Source organism: Chiloscyllium plagiosum, unplaced genomic scaffold (assembly GCF_037043375.1).
Source record: "Chiloscyllium plagiosum isolate Xiang-an unplaced genomic scaffold, Cpla_swu_hap1 HiC_scaffold_5, whole genome shotgun sequence".
NCBI lineage: Eukaryota > Metazoa > Chordata > Chondrichthyes > Orectolobiformes > Hemiscylliidae > Chiloscyllium > Chiloscyllium plagiosum.
Window position 1 is genome coordinate 72,772,539 of NW_028270143.1, and position 15,857 is coordinate 72,788,395.

Genomic DNA, 15,857 nt, shown 5'->3' on the forward strand with positions numbered 1-15,857 from the left:
CCTGCCAGCACCAGATATCCTAAATTAACCTAGTCCCATTTGCCAGCATTTAGCCAATATCCCTCTAAACCCTTCCTATTCATATACTCATCCAGATACCTTTTAAATGTTGTAGTTGTACCAGTCTCTGCCACAGCCTGTTACAGCTCATTCTATACATTCACCACCCTCTGCGTGATGAAGTTGCTACTCAGGCCCATTTTAAATCTTCCCCTCTCATTTTAACCTATGCCCTCTAGTTTTGGTTCCCCCTATCCTGGGAAAAAGACCTTGACTATACACCCTATCCATCCTCAAAATGATTTTATAAACCTCTGTAAGGTTAGCCCTCAGCCTTCGACATTCCAGGAACAAAATCCCCAGCCTATTCAGCCTCCCTCTGAACCCTCCAGTCCCGGCAATATTCTTGTAAATTTTCGGACAATGTTTTATGCAGAGCAGAGGTGCCGGGATCCTGAGGTCAAGGTGAGAAAAGTTGGTCATGAGCACAGCTGTCTGCCTTTGGAATACCTGTACAATCATGAGCTATGGCAGAGCTATCTATGTTTCTGGCCTGATCACAGTCCTTGCATCTCAGCAGCATGACTGGAACAGGTGGGGGCTGCTTGTGGAATATTGGAACCCTGGAGCCTCCAAATAACAGGGTTTTAAAAAGTTCAAAGCTCATGGGGTCAAGGTTTAGAGGGTAAACTCCTCTGGGGAGGACTTTGAGGCTGCAGAAACTGTCTTCCTCATCTCATCTCCTTTGTTGGTTTCTTGGGCCTGTAACCCCAATTGCAGTCTGGGGCATGGAGACCGCCTCCAATTGTTAGTTTCTGAGGTCTGTAACCCCGATTGTAGCCTGTAGCATGGCGGTTGGCTCCAATTGCTGGTTTCTGGGGCTTGTAACCTGTTTGCAGCCTGTAGCAGGGAGACAGTTCCAATTGCTGGTTTCTGGGGCCCGTAACTCCAATTGTAGCCTGTAGCATGGCGGTTGGCTCCAATTGCTGGCTTCTGGGGCTTGTAACCCTGTTTGCAGCCTGTAGCAGGGAGACAATTCCAATTGCTGGTTTCTGGGGCCTGCAACTGCGATTGCAGCCTGTAGCATGGAGGCCAGCTCCAATTGCTGGTTTCTGGGGTCTGTAACCCTGATTGCAGCCTGCAGCATGGAAACTGGCTCCAATTGCTGGTTGCAGGGGCCTGTAACCCTGACTGCAGCCTGTAGCACGGAGACAGGCTCCAATTGCAGTTGCAGGGGCCTGTAACCCCGATTGTAGCCTGTAGCATGGAGGCCAGCTCCAATTGCTGGTAATTTTCCCATGGGGCAGGACTGTGACGAGTAGCGAGGATAAGGAATCACACTGCCTTCCACAAAATCTAAATGACAACAAGAACATGGCCTTTAATTTATACATCAACTGCCCACGTGCTTGGGGTGGGTGGGCTCTTTGCATTTGGTCCCATCAAAAGTGAACGATCCTGAGAGTAGGAACTGATGTGACTCAACTCACATTGACTGACTGTACTGGTCCCCAAATACCTTACCTTCTGTGTCTTCTATGCGGGTCACCAGTGTGGCACAAATATACTGTAGAAATGTACTGACTGTGACTAGACAGGCAGAATTTAAACTCAAGTAAGAAAATCCTTCAACTGTAGGACAAAAGAGTGTCTAAATATTGAAAATAATTCCATCTGTCTTTTTTACAGTTTAGTATTCCATGAAGAAAATATCTAAAGCAATAGAAGGTATATGGTTTGAAAATTACACAGTAAAACAAGCAAAGAAGGTGTATATAAAAACAGAAAATGCTGCAGAAACTAGGCTGGTCTGGCAGCATCTGTGAAACAGACACAGAGTTCAGGTTTTGATTTCCAGGGGTTTGAAAAATAATGATTTTTGGGTGTTGTCAAAGTGGGAGGTACAGGTGGTGAGGGTGCCAAAGAGCAGAAGACAAAGGGAGCACTAACCATCATAAATGGTGATTTTGAGACATAAAAGAGTTGTTAGTGATAGGTGTGAAAACTAAGAGCACCAAGAGGCAAATAAATGGTGGGCGCTGGGTATTAAAATGGAGGACAGTACTCGTGCTCTGAAATTGTTGAACTTAACGTAGACTGCTGAAGGCTGTCAAGTGACTAAGTTGAAAATGAAGTGTTTTTCCAGCTTGCATTGAGCTTCATTATAACTCTTTAGCAGAACTAGGACAGAAATGTTGGCATAAGAACAAGCAGGTTTATTGAAATGGCATAGGATTAAAAGGTTAGGGTCATTCTTAAAGACAGAGGCTGGACAAAGATAGTATATCTCTGATCATTTTATATACCGCAATAACATGCACTATATATAATCTTTAAACTAAACCCTTATAAAAGAATACCCACATAAAAAGAAATAGAGTAGCATTTTTATAGCACCTTTCATGACCTCAGCAGATCCCAAACTATTTCACAACCACTGAATGATTTTAGAATTCTGATCACTATTGTAATGCAGGAACTGCAGCAACCAACTTGTGCACAGCAAGAACCTTTGTTGAAATGTCATTCAGTTGTGAGAATACGTAGTTTTGGATAAGTTGAGTTTCTAGGACTCAATGATTAGTTAAAAGGTAGGGGGTTGATTTTTGCATGAGTAACATTTTAGAGAGGTTGAGATCCATCTGCTTCCATCAGTTGCCAGGTTGGAGTTTGTTCCCACAGACCTGCCCCTAAGAGTGGCACTTATGTGCATAACACCAGAAGCTGCACGGCTGCTTTCAATCATATGCCATTGTATGATTCTATCAGCTGGGCTTGTACCAGGGTGCATTTGACTTTGGTGATGAGCGTGTAGTAAATACAGACTTTGGAGATTTTGGCTAAAAGTTGAAGGTCAACCTATATATGAGGTAATTGATAAATGAATGATTCTTGTCCAAAGTCAGGGGTTGACTGTGACAAGAAATCAACATTTACTCAAATATATATGGTAATCTAGGGTCTAAGTTTGCTCGCTGAGCTGTAGGTTTGATATCCAGACCTTTCATTACCTGGCTAGGTAACATCATCAGTGGCATCCTCCAAGTGAAGCAAAGCTGTTGTCTCCTGCTTTCTATTTATATGTTTGTCCTGGATGGGGTTCCTGGAGTTTGTGGTGATGTCATTTCCTGTTTCTTTTCTGAGGGGTTTTCTGATGGTATCTAGATCTATGTGTTTGTTTATGGCGTTGTGGTTGGAGTGCCAGGCCTCTAGGAATTCTCTGGCATGTCTTTACTTAGCCTGTCCAAGGATAGATATGTCCAAGGATCAAAATGGTGTTTTTTTTTCCCCTCCATGTGTAGGGCTGTGAGGGAGAGAGGGTAATGTCTTTTTGTGGCTAGCTGGTGTTCGTGTATCCTGTTGGCTAACTTTCTTCCTGTTTGTTCTACATAGTGATTGTGGCAGTCCTGGCTTGAAATTTTGTAGACGACATTGATTTTGTCCATGGGTTGTACTGGGTCTTTTAAGTTTGTTAGTTGTTGTTTGAGAGTGTTGGTGGGTTTGTGTGCTACTAGGATTCTGAGGGGTCTTAGTAGTCTGGCTGTCATTTCTGAAACTTCTTTGATGTATGGTAAAGTGGTTAGAGTGTGTTTGGTCTGCTTGTCGTGGTTTGTTCTTGAGGAATCTGCAATCTTGAGGAATAAACAAACACATAGATCTAGATATCAAATATCAATCCCTCAGAAAACGAACAGGAAATGACATCACCACAAACCCCAGGAACCCCATCCAGGACAAACATATAAATAGAAAGCAGGAGACAACAGCTTCGCTTCACTTGGAGGTCACCACTGATGATGTTACCTAGCCAACTAATGAAACATCTGGATATCAAACCTACAGCTCAGCGAGCAAACCTACACCTTAAATCTCAACTTAAGCTACAAACCTTCATAAACCTTGCATATATGGTAATCATTAAATAAATGAACAAATAACTGTTTAAATGAGATTAGCCACTTATATTTAGACATAAACAGATGTTTAAACATTGGTTGGGACTTGCCATTGTAAAGAACTCTCTTTCTCTTTAAGTCGTACCATGGCATTCTATTCAGCCACCTGAGGAGGAAGACAAGGCCAGCAATTTAAGAAGTCATTGAAAAAAATGCAACCTCTGTTAGTGCAGCAATTCTTCATAACTATTCTTAAGTGGCAGTTCAAACTAAGTGCTAAGATCTGTGGAATGGAACCTGATCCCACAACCTGCTGACATGGAGGTGAGAGTATTCCCACTGAGTGCTAGCTGATATGAATTTAGGCTGTTTTTAAAGTATGTGTCAGTCTCAGTGTATTGCAGTGTGAAAAAAAACACATTTTAATACAGGGTCTACCACATTTGTCAATTGTAAAGAAAAGGCTATATCACTGATAGATTATGGTAAAATATCTCTAATGTTAATCATTTGACTTTAGTTTATTGATATATTTCTGAAATAACCATTAAGTATAATGATCTAGATTTTAAAGGGGGAAAGGTCTTACAATCTACTGCAATAAAATGTATTTTCTGTCAAACCAGTGCTTACTTCCTTTTAAAAAAAGTGGAAATATATTTATTGCAAAAGATAGGCTATAGACTATGTTTATGAATAAGCTAGCATAATCTCATTGAACTGAATTTCAACATTAAAATTAAATATTTGAAGATTGATAATTTGCGATCAAACTAAAAAGATTATGTAAGATGGTGCTTCTAGAATTTTGACAAATAAGCTGAGAACTGAATTATGAGGTAAGATGGCACCACTTAATTTCACTCAGGTCAAAATTGTTTTGAATTCTGGGAAAATGCAATATTGTGTTATAAAGGCAGCTCACACCCTTGTCTCTGCAGTGACAGAACCATGAAACTTTGTTAAACCACAATCCTAAACACACATGCCCAGTAGGTGACACTGTTGAGACTTTAGTACCATTTGCAAAGTAATCTCAAATACAACACATGTTTAAATAATTACAGTGTATTTTATCACAGCATAATGGTGACTAATAACAGCGTATCAATTTAACTTTTAAATCCATTTGAATCTCAATAAATACACCAAATGATCAACCTAAAGTCTTGTTCTACAAAACAATTTTTTTTTCCCTGTGGCACACACCATAAGCACCACCAGTTACATTGATGAGTTACTAAATTTACATCAAGGGGAGTCAAATATAGCTGCGGAGACAGAGTTATCTGAATGGCACGGCTCAGATGTCCACCACATACTCAATCCAAACAGCTTTGAATTTAAACTAATCACAGTACACAGTTCCACAAATCATGCAAATAGTGTTTGAAAATGCATCAATTCCTAATAACTTCAAAAAACCCCTTCATGTCTTGCAAGGAAAGTTAGTTGTAAACATTTTTTTCCCCTTTTCTTTAATCCTCTTGTCTTGAGCAGGTTCAGTCGATCTCGCATTTAAACCTTCTTCAAGTAATTCTCTGCCTTTCAAGTGTCATTTGTGATTTATTATTAACATTGTGGCAAGGTTATTACACAACATGTGAGTGGCATAAACAAAGAGCAAATTCATCTCATAAAGTACAAAAATGGTCCTTTCATTAGTATTCTATTTTGAGGCCAGTAGTGTTATCTTGACTTGTTCCTAAATCTCTGTTTGAAACTTTTTTCTCTAGAAATCAAGGAACCCTCCTACTGGCGGATGGTGAAACTGTCAGTTATGAATAGACTGTCTCATTTATTTATTTATCACTCAAATATCTTGGTCATATCCCCAGACATAGTAATTCCTATGCTGGCACAGGTTCAGAAAACCAAGGCCTCTGAAACAAAAATCTTCTTCTCAGGGAAAAAAAAAATCAGTTATAATTGAGCAATTGGTGAGACATAGTAAATGAAGACAAAAAGGTATAAAAATGATAAACTAGACCATCCTTGATGAAGTGGTGCAGTCTGCGTTAAAATGTCCTAGGTTTTGTTTCTGTCGGCGGCCTCGGTTATTTTTTGGACATTTCCTGTGAACCAAATAATGAAAATAATCAGAGCTTCATAACTGCAAGATTTCTATTGTTTGCCTTCATTGAAAGACTTTTGTATTTACCCATGTAACCAAAGGCTCCACAGTATGGTGCAGTACAGTCACTTACAGAATAAGAACCTATTTCTATTCACAATGAGCAACTTAGCTGCACCAACATGATATTTCCAATTCCCATGCCATTCACAGTGGCGACACTTGTAAGAAATTTAATTTGCTGCAGAGGTAGGGCTAGTTAGTTGCTCCATTCCCATGGGCATCTGGGTTGATATTTGTCAAATTAATTTCATTTCTGGCTTTACAGCTAGAAAATAGATTGAATATGTGCAAAAGCACCATCATATTCTGCTGAACTCTTTAATGTAGCTCATGTAAGTGCTCAAATCAAACATGATGTAAAACAAATAAGCTTTATATGACCTTCCTTCTCAATTCGTGAAGGTCTAAGTTAGATTGAAAATGCATTTGCCCATTGCCAAATTGGTGCATGAGAGGTTGTATTGGCACTTGCCTGTGCCAAGGGCATAAGGGGGTAACCAATATAATTCTGTGTGTAGTGAGTTCACAACCTAATTCAGAGAATTAGTGCACAATTCAGAGAAGAATGCTGTGTTTCCTCATTAAGGCCAGAATTTTTGAGTAGACAATTCAGGCCTATAAAACTGAACGGGAGGATCTGAAAGTCCAGTCCCATTCCGACTGAACCCATTTTTGCCAGGAGGGGAATCATGAACTCTAAAGTGCTATTTGAAAACAGTGCTGAGTTTAAACTGACTCTATTTCTTCTATAGCAAGGGCGTTAACCTGCAGTGTGGGAGCTCTGAATAGTAGTCATAAAAGCTTTTGAAAAGGTGATAAAACCTGTAGAATTGTTGAGCTGTTAATTTATTTACATTGCCAGCTCCTTGGAAATTAAAAAGAAGCCTACACACTGAGAGGTTAAAAAGAGATTAAGCTTTCAAGGCATCATTTATAAGTTTTGTTTTAAAAATGTCTGCCTGTGTCAGTGAGTGGAGAAACAAAACTGGTCCAGCGCTTTCAATAGCTGTCTGTGCACAATTGGTCAAGCAGACAACATGCCCAGTCCATCGGAGCCAAGCAAGGGTAGTCAGTGCCTCATTGCTGGGGATGTTGGCCTGGTTGAGCCCAAGCAGGGACTCCACTTTCAGCTCTGAAATGGTAAGACAGCAAAAACACTTCAATGATACCCTCAAAGTCTCACTGGTGACATTCTCATGGGCACTTAGGAATCACTAGCCTGAGCTGTCCAGAGAGGAGGAGGAGCATCTGAGAAGGTGTCGAGCACCTTGAGACTTGCCATCAGTAAAAAAAAAGGAAACCAGGCAAAAACTGCGAAAGGACTGCACTGCCACGTCAATGCCCCACCCATGCCTTCCCCTGACCACCACCTGGCCCAAGTGTAACACAGCCTGCGGGAGCTGCATTGCTCTGTATAGTCACCTATGGACTCACCCTGAGAGTGGAAGGGAATCACCAGCACCTGGGAGGGACTGCTGATGATGATAACATGGAGATTACCCAAAAGACTATCATTATGCCATTATTAATGCTTGGCTGCTTTCTACAACCTATCAACATCTCAGTTAGAGGTTGTGAGTTCAGAGTTTTATTGGCAATACAAAAGTCAGTTTTGGATGTAGGGGTATGAATGCAATTGCTTTTTAATGAATTAAGAATCTAAGGAGATTGAAAAGTTTTGAATGGGCTGTATGGATGAGCATATGGTTTTGGCTATATTAAAGCCAGCAAAAGATGATTAAAACTTCTTTTAAGTTTTAATATGATTTTTGAGGTCAGTTGGCATGTCCTTGGTGGATACTAGGTGAAATGATATAAGGGGTGCAAGAGCAAAGAGTAGTGAGTGGAGGCATGAAATATGAGGTGCCATCGGGGTGGATGGATGCATAAGTTGACATTAACTTGGTATGGATAGTTCAAGGGTAAAGGGTAATGCAAGACGAACAAGTATTTGCACAATATTGACATGGAAGACTATGAGAAGCTGTTGTTGAGAGCACAGTTTGGCATGGATAGAGCATGGGGAATGGGTAGGTAGTGAATGGGTGTTAGGAGTGTGGGCTAACAGCCATATTATTTAACAAAACAATTGGGAAATCACAGAGAATATAGTTGAGGTGAGCTGCCTTGGAATTGGGCAGTCCCTCTAGCCACATCCAATCTGTGTCAGGTGATAGGCTGGTCTAACTCCACCAGCACTCACCCACTGAAGCAAAGTTCTTGTCATTCAGGAGAGTTTTCCCAAGATGGGTATAGCAAGTTGGGGATTTCCTAACTCCCACCAATGTGACCCAGGAATGAAAATCCAGATCAATGATGGAGAGAAAAAAAAAATCAATGAGTGAAATGAATTAATCGCCTGCTCTCATGCATGGCCTAGACTAGAAGCTGGAGTGGCATAGCACAGGCAGTGATGCCTACAATTCGGTCTACGTGTATATAGCATGAAACTTATATTAATCATAATAATTAAGGGGAAGGGATCACCAGTGCATAATGGAAACTGAAATAAATGTTTGGTCTCGCAAAACGTCTCCACAATAACCAGACATAGGAACAAAGATAAATATGTTACAAATGACCAAAAGAATTATTGGAGGTGACTGTCAAGTTATGCCCTCACATATCTTACATGAAAAATGGGTGTATGATAGCTGTAAACCAGGTAGGGAAATGGCCATCGAAGCTTGTCTTCTGGATGCCTAAGGCCAGCCTGAGGCAATTTTCTGTTGGACCAGTAAATGGGTGAAGATCAAGTCCACCTCTTTGAAGAGGGTGGCTGTTTAAGTACGTGAACTGGGAGTCCTTTGCTGTTGTAAGACACCAATTGTGTTTTTTAATTGCAGTTGTGAAAGTAACCTCATGTGAAAAGTGTCTCCGGTCTCCTGAGACTAGTTTCAGCCAGGCAGCTAGCCTGCTGTGTTGGCTTCAAATCCATTTAGACAAAAGGAAAGAACTGTCTTCCTGCCACCTCTCTTTCAGAACTGGAATAAATAATGGAGGAGTAGGGTTGAACAGGATAAAACAAAGTATATTTTTAAAATTGTGCACATCTTGTCCCAAAAATAGCTCCTGTACATTTTATTTGCTGACTTATTAATATACGATGCTTACCTTGTTATACACATCACCACAGCAACTATTATGGCAATCTGCACAGCTCCAATTATTGCTGCAATTAAGACATAGTGAAGCTTTTGCCCACTTGGAACAACATATAGAATACTGAAGTCTCTGTTTTCACAGCGCTGTCCAATGTATCCAGAGTCACAGCTGCAACAGCAAAACAGGCAGATAGGATATTTTTATCTAAATATATATCTCCTAGCACAACTTAGTTTATATTTGTTTCAGTTTTCTTCCAGTTTACTTTCCTGTTTTTACAGTTTCACAACAACCACCCAGCATCACACCAAAGTGACTATGAGTTCACCTGTAAAATGAGGTTACACTGCCACAGAAGTTAGTTACCATCGCCGAGTCTGATTATTAGACATTCCATTAGGAATTACAGAGTGAAAATTAGGATCATGGATCATTGCTATTTTTCCCCTTCTTCCATCAGAACGATTAAAGATTGGTATATTATCCATAGAGTCATACAGCACATAAACAGACCCTTCAATCCAACTAGTTAATGTCAACCATGTTCCCAATCTAAATTGGTCCCATTTGCCTGCATTCGGCCCATATCCCTCTAAATCCTTCCTATTCACATAATTATCCAAATGTTGTAACTGTACCCACATCCACCACTTCTTCTTGCAGTTCATTCCACACATGATCCTTTCTCTGCAAAAAAAGTCATCCCTCATATTCTTTCTAAACCTTTCTCCTCTCACCTTGAAAATTGCCCTCCAGTTTTGAATTCCCTCACCTTAGGGAAAAAGACCTTTGCTATTCATGTTATCTCTGCCTCTCATGATTTTATAAATTTCTCAGGTCACCCTTCAGCCTCGTATGCTCCAGTAAAAGAAAAGACCCAGCCTATCCAGCCTATTTTTATAACTCAACATCCTGGTAGATCTTTTCTGAACCCTCTCCAGTTTAATAATATCCTTCCTATAGCAGGATGACCAGATTGCACACTGCACTCCAGAAGAGGTCTTACTAATGTCCTGTACAACCTCAATATGACGTCCCAACTCCTATACTCAAAAGATCTGAGCATAAAACGTAAGCACGTTAAATGCATTCTTAACGACTCTGTCTACCTGTGATGCAAATTTCAAAGAATTCTTACAATTCTCTGTTCTACAACACCACTTAGGCCTACCATTACTTCGATAAGTCCTGCCCTTGTTTGTTTTACCAAAACCTAATACCTCGCATTTATCTAAATTTAACTCCACCTGCCATTCGGCAGCCTATTGCCCCAATTGAGCAAGATCTCTTTGTAACCTTCGCTAAACTTCTTCACTGTCCACTAAACCATCAGTTTTGGTGTCATCCGCAAACTTACTAACCATGCCTCCTATATTCTCATTTAAGTCATTTTTATAAGTGACAAACAAAAGTGGACCCAGTACTGATCCCTGTGGAACACTGCTTGTCAGAAGCCTCCAGTCTGAAAAACAACCCTACACTACCACACTCTGTTTCCTACCATAAACCCTGAATCCCACATGATCTAACTTTACTAATTAGTCTACCATGCATAACCTTATCCAGTTCATAGGATAGAGCTGAACAAGAGTGGATTGTGTTATGAGGGTAGGTTGGATAGGCTGGGCTTGTGTCCACTGGAGTTTAGAAGAATGAGAGGTGACTTGAAGGAAGTTCGTAAGGTTCTGAGTAGTCTTGATTAGATGAATTTGGAAAGAATGCTTCCTCTTGTGGATGAGGTCAGAACTCAGAGGCAAAGTTAAGGGTCATCTTTTTAGGACAGAGATGACAGATTGTTTTTCTCTCAAAGGGCGATTTAACTTTAGAACACAGGTGGTGGAAATGTATTCATTTTGTTCAAAGGAGTCATAATAATTACGTGGGTTGAATTTAAGATCAAAACCATCATATTAATTAAGTTCCACATTTTGTCCACTCTTTATCTTTTGTATGAGTGGTGATGAAAAGCTGTAGGAAACAGCCTGATGGTCTTCCTGAAACAGTGACTGCTTTCATTCAATGCAAAAGATTTTATTTACTTTGGTAGGGTCTTTAACTGAAGATGTTCAAAACATTTTCATTTTACTGTTCATAATAGCTTTAACCAAATCCTAACCTCTGAGTGTATCTTCTTATAAAATATTTTCCTGTCTGCAGATAAACATTTAAATTCTATTGTAATGCTTCCTCTTGGGCATTTCTTCGGGGGCTGTTGTAGAAGTGACCAGTCCTGGAGTTAAAGGGGTCGTGAGATCCTCCAGTTAGAATAGATAGGAAAGTACAGAACAGAACAGACCCTTCGGCACACAATGTTGTGCCGAGGATTAATCCTAATCTAAACTAAAATAACCTAACCTCTCTTCATAAGACAAGCCCTCCAGTCCAGGCAGCATCCTGGTAAACCTTCTTTGCACCATCTCCAAAGCCTCCGCATCTTTCCGATAGTAGGGCGACCAGAACTGGATACAATTAGATTAGATTACTTACAGTGCGGAAACAGGCCCTTCGGCCCAACAAGTCCACACCGCCCCACCGAAGTGCAACCCACCCATACCCCTTACCTAACACTACGGGCAATTTACCATGGCCAATTCACCTGACCTGCACATCTTTGGACTGTGGGAGGAAACCGGAGCACCCGGAGGAAACCCACGCAATATTCCAAGTGTGGTCTCACCAGGGTCTTGTAGAGCTGCAGCAAAACCTCGTGGCTCTTAAACTCGATCCCCCTGTTAATGAAAGCCAAAACGCCATATGCTTTCTTAACAACCCTACCCACTTGGGTTGCAACTTTGAGGGAGTGATGTGTTTGAACACCAAGATCCCGCTGTTCCTTTATACTGCCAGGAATCCTGCTTTAATCCTATATTCAGCATTCAAGTTCAACCTTCCAAAATGCATCACTTCGCATTTATCCAGGTTGAACTCCATCTGCCATTTCTCAGCACAGCTCTGCATCCTGTTTATGTTGCACTGCAGCCTACAATAGCCGTCACTACTATCAACGGCACCTCCAACCTTTGTATCATCAGAAAATATACTAACCAACTCCGCAACCTCCTGATCCAAGTCATTCATGAAAACTACAAAGAGCAGAGGCCCAAGAAGAGGGCCCTGCGGGACACCACTTACTAGTGACCTCCAGGCAGAATACTTTCCACCTACAACCACTCTCTGCCTTCTGTCAGCCAACCAACTCTGAATCCAGAGAGCCAAATCTCCCCTGTATCCCCTACCTCCTGTCTTTATAAATGAGCCTACCATGAGGAACCTTAATCAAATGCCTTGCTGAAGTACATATACACCACATCCTGTGGAGGCTTTGGAGATGGTGCAAAGAAGGTTTACCAGGACCTTTGTCAACCTGAATCATCGCTTCCTCAAAGAATTCAATAAGATTTGTGAGGCATGACCTGCCCCTCACAAAACCATGTTGGCTGCTTTTAATCACACTATGCTTTTCCAGACAGTCATAAATCCTATCCCTCGGAATTCTTTCCAAACCCTTGATGACCACAGGCATAAGGCTGACTATCTGATATTGCCAGGGACTTCCCTATTCCCCTTCTTGAAAACAGGAATAGCATTTGCCTCCCTTCAATCCTCAGATACGACTCCAGTGGAGAGTGAGGAAGCAAAGGTCTTCGCCAGTGGCTTAGCAACCTGCTTTCTCACTTCCTGATAAATCTAGTCCGGCCCTGCCAAAATTTCCAGCACATTAACTTCCTCAATTCCGATCTGTTCAAGCCTGTTTCCCGGCTCCTCAAAGTTCTCATTCACAACAAGGTCCCTTTCCTTAGTAAAAACCAAAGCAAAAAGCTCATTTAGGGTTTCCCCTATCTACTTAGACTCCATGCACAAGTTCCCTACTCTGCCCCTGACCAGCCCTACCTTCTCCCTGAAGTTTGGACCAGATGACAAGCTCTTGCATTTGTTATAATTGTGAGCTCAAAATTAAATTCAAACCTGTCAATAAAATGTGCAAATTACAACTAACGACAAGTTCAGTTGTTGGACGGTTGGTTTGTGATGCAGTGTGACAACTTTGCCCGTTGCTTGAGACATTTTGACCCTCAAGTTTAACTCACCACCTGGTGTTTTTCTCTCTCTCTCTCTCTTTCTGTCTCGCTAATGAAAGAGTAGACTGTGGTGACTTGCACTCATCAAATACTGAATGTACTGAATTGTGTATTCGTCCCACAAATTTCACTTCTCCTTTCTGAACTCCAGCTAAAAACACCTAACAGTATACCATCCTTGCCAAATTAGAAAAATTGGTTTTGCTCTCTGCAAAGCAGAGAAGGTTAGGGTGAGATTTAATAGAGATGAAACGACTGCCACTACTGCAAGGACGGCTAACCAGAGAGTAGATGATGAGAGATCGGTTCTGCAGCCAGTTGTTGTGATTTTGAAGTGGCGATGGAGGTAACTTTCAAAAGGAAATTGGACACGAAGCTGAAAAAAGTAAAATTTAAATGGCTATGGCAAAAGGGCAGGGGAATTGGATGAATCAGATGGCTCTTTAAAAGCACAAGGCAGGTCAATAACTGCAGGAAAGTGACTGTAAATCAATACAATCACAATCTCTTAGTTTTCTCCAGTTCAACTGAAACTTAAGGAGCTGAATCTTACCATATTTTGGCAAAATGTTAATTTTGATGAGGGTTCCTTGCCTGATTGTCCCAAACTCACCTCATTAACTATCCAGCTCACCTCTATGGCCCAACGCCCATCAGATGCAAGCCTAATTATCCTGCTTGTTGTTGCTGGAAATACTCCAGTGAATGGTGACATTCTGGCATCCTTGGCACTGTTGCCATCTTAAAAAGGCCATTGTAGACCTACACAAACACTGGTATCCCAGTGCTGCCCTGCATGACTACACACACTCCATGAGGCTTTGGCTGGTAAGGGGAAAATGGTGCCACAGTTCACCAACAGGAACCTCGAGGTCACGGTGAACATGGTGGTGCAGAAGAGGTCTGAACCCTTCCCACAGGACTGGCAGAAGATTCCAGGACACCAGGCGCTGCCAGCTGGTCTGAGGTTATCAGCCCCGTCTGTGTGGTCTTCCCCATCTGATGAAATGCTCAGCAATCGAGGAAGAAGGTGCTCAATGACCTTCTCCACTGCACCAGGGTGAGTGCCACAATCTTCCCTCACAGTATTGCAACCATCTCCTACCATTGCACCCACTGAAAGGCTCATGCTCTACCACTCTTACAATTGCGTGCAACATCTTCGCTCCCTCACTCTCACCCACCCCAACCTCCCAAGCTACTAACACAGCGTGCCTTCTGTGCTGCCCACTCATTCACCCACTCAGGACACCTCACCACCTTTCTCCCATCAACACCAGAACCAGCTGTGCCACCCACTTCATCTTACTCAATCCCTCCCTTTCATTCACAGCAGGAGGAAACAGGATACAAAGGACCAGGATGGGCACTGCGGTACCTGGCAGTTGCCTCCTCAGCCTATGAGGAAAGTATTTGACACATCCTGCTGAGATGCCAAGACATCAATATCAATCAACCGACTCAGAAACGATGTTCATTGTGGTGCGGTTCTCACATTAAGCCCCTTACCAATGTCCTTTTCCCCCTGACAATTCTTAATCCTTAGTCGTGATGCCTTCTCTTTGTTGTGTCCTGTAGGTATTGGCAGCAGGTCCACAATCTTAGAGGAGCACAGACTCACAATACATCTCTCCAGCAACTCTAAGGAGATGTGTACGGAGGCCTCAGGAGGTCATTAGTAAGGCTGCCCCTGCAGTCCCACCACCACCAGCTCAGATACTGACAGCTCGGCAAGTATGCTCACTAGATTAGAGTCAGGCACACCTATTGGTGAGCACTTCTCTGTCTTGTCTCTGCAGCTGGCCAAGGAAGAAATGTCCCAGGTCACTGGCACTTGCAGGTCAGCCAGAGACCGGGCACTTGCTCTGCCCCAAGCAGGAGGGTTCCCATGGTGTCAGCAGTTAGGGACTTCATTGCCATGCATTAACAGAAATAGCAGCTGCAGATATGTGGGTGGCAAGTACACACAATTCGTGCCACATATCCTTTCAGCAGTACCATTTCAATATAGACAAAATTTAACACAATTAACAACAAATCTGTCCATATATACACATTTTCTAATATATATTTTATATATACATATATAATACATATTAAAATAACACATTGCTCATGTGTAAAGAAATCTACCACATAAATAGTCTTTTCTGCCTACTTAACCAAGGGAATTGGAAGCGTGAAATACAATGGTTGGAATCGTATTACTTTTTTGAAAAGTTGTGGAGTGAATCATCAGGGACCAGCAGTGTAGGTCACCACACCAGACCATGTCAGCCTTCACTGAATTTGCCACCCAGGCTGAACACTTTCATCCATTTGGAGGAATGCCCTACACTGTAGGAAGAAGGTCAATCTCCTTTTCCACTCTGCCAATGTAGGTGCCACCATTTCTCTCCAATACCGCACTCACACTAACTGTACTTATTGTACCTGCCTCCTACTAAGACTAATGCTCTACCACTCTCACTAATGCCTGCAATATCTTCTCCACTCAAATCTCACACTTAACCAAAGCTGTAACAGCACTAACCCTGCGTACCATCTGTAATGCCCACTCATTTGCTTGGGAAACAACCATACCTGCACCAACAGTAATAACTGTGCCACCCATTTTTATCTTCCATAATATCTTGTTCT

The 15,857-nt window shown here is 41.8% G+C and overlaps 1 protein-coding gene across 1 annotated transcript in view; it reads right to left on the reverse strand.

Moving 5' to 3' along the window:
- Positions 1 to 4,889: 4,889 nt before the first annotated feature.
- LOC122549953 (tomoregulin-1-like) overlaps positions 4,890 to 15,857 on the reverse strand; it is a 231,098-nt gene continuing 220,130 nt past the window's right edge. Inside the window, exons 9-10 of the mRNA XM_043690236.2 lie at positions 9,148 to 9,306; positions 4,890 to 5,971 (exon numbers count right to left, since the gene is read on the reverse strand). Coding sequence (XP_043546171.2) covers positions 5,881 to 5,971; positions 9,148 to 9,306 — 250 coding nt within the window. The 3' untranslated portion in view covers positions 4,890 to 5,880. The remainder of the gene's footprint in view (positions 5,972 to 9,147; positions 9,307 to 15,857) is intronic.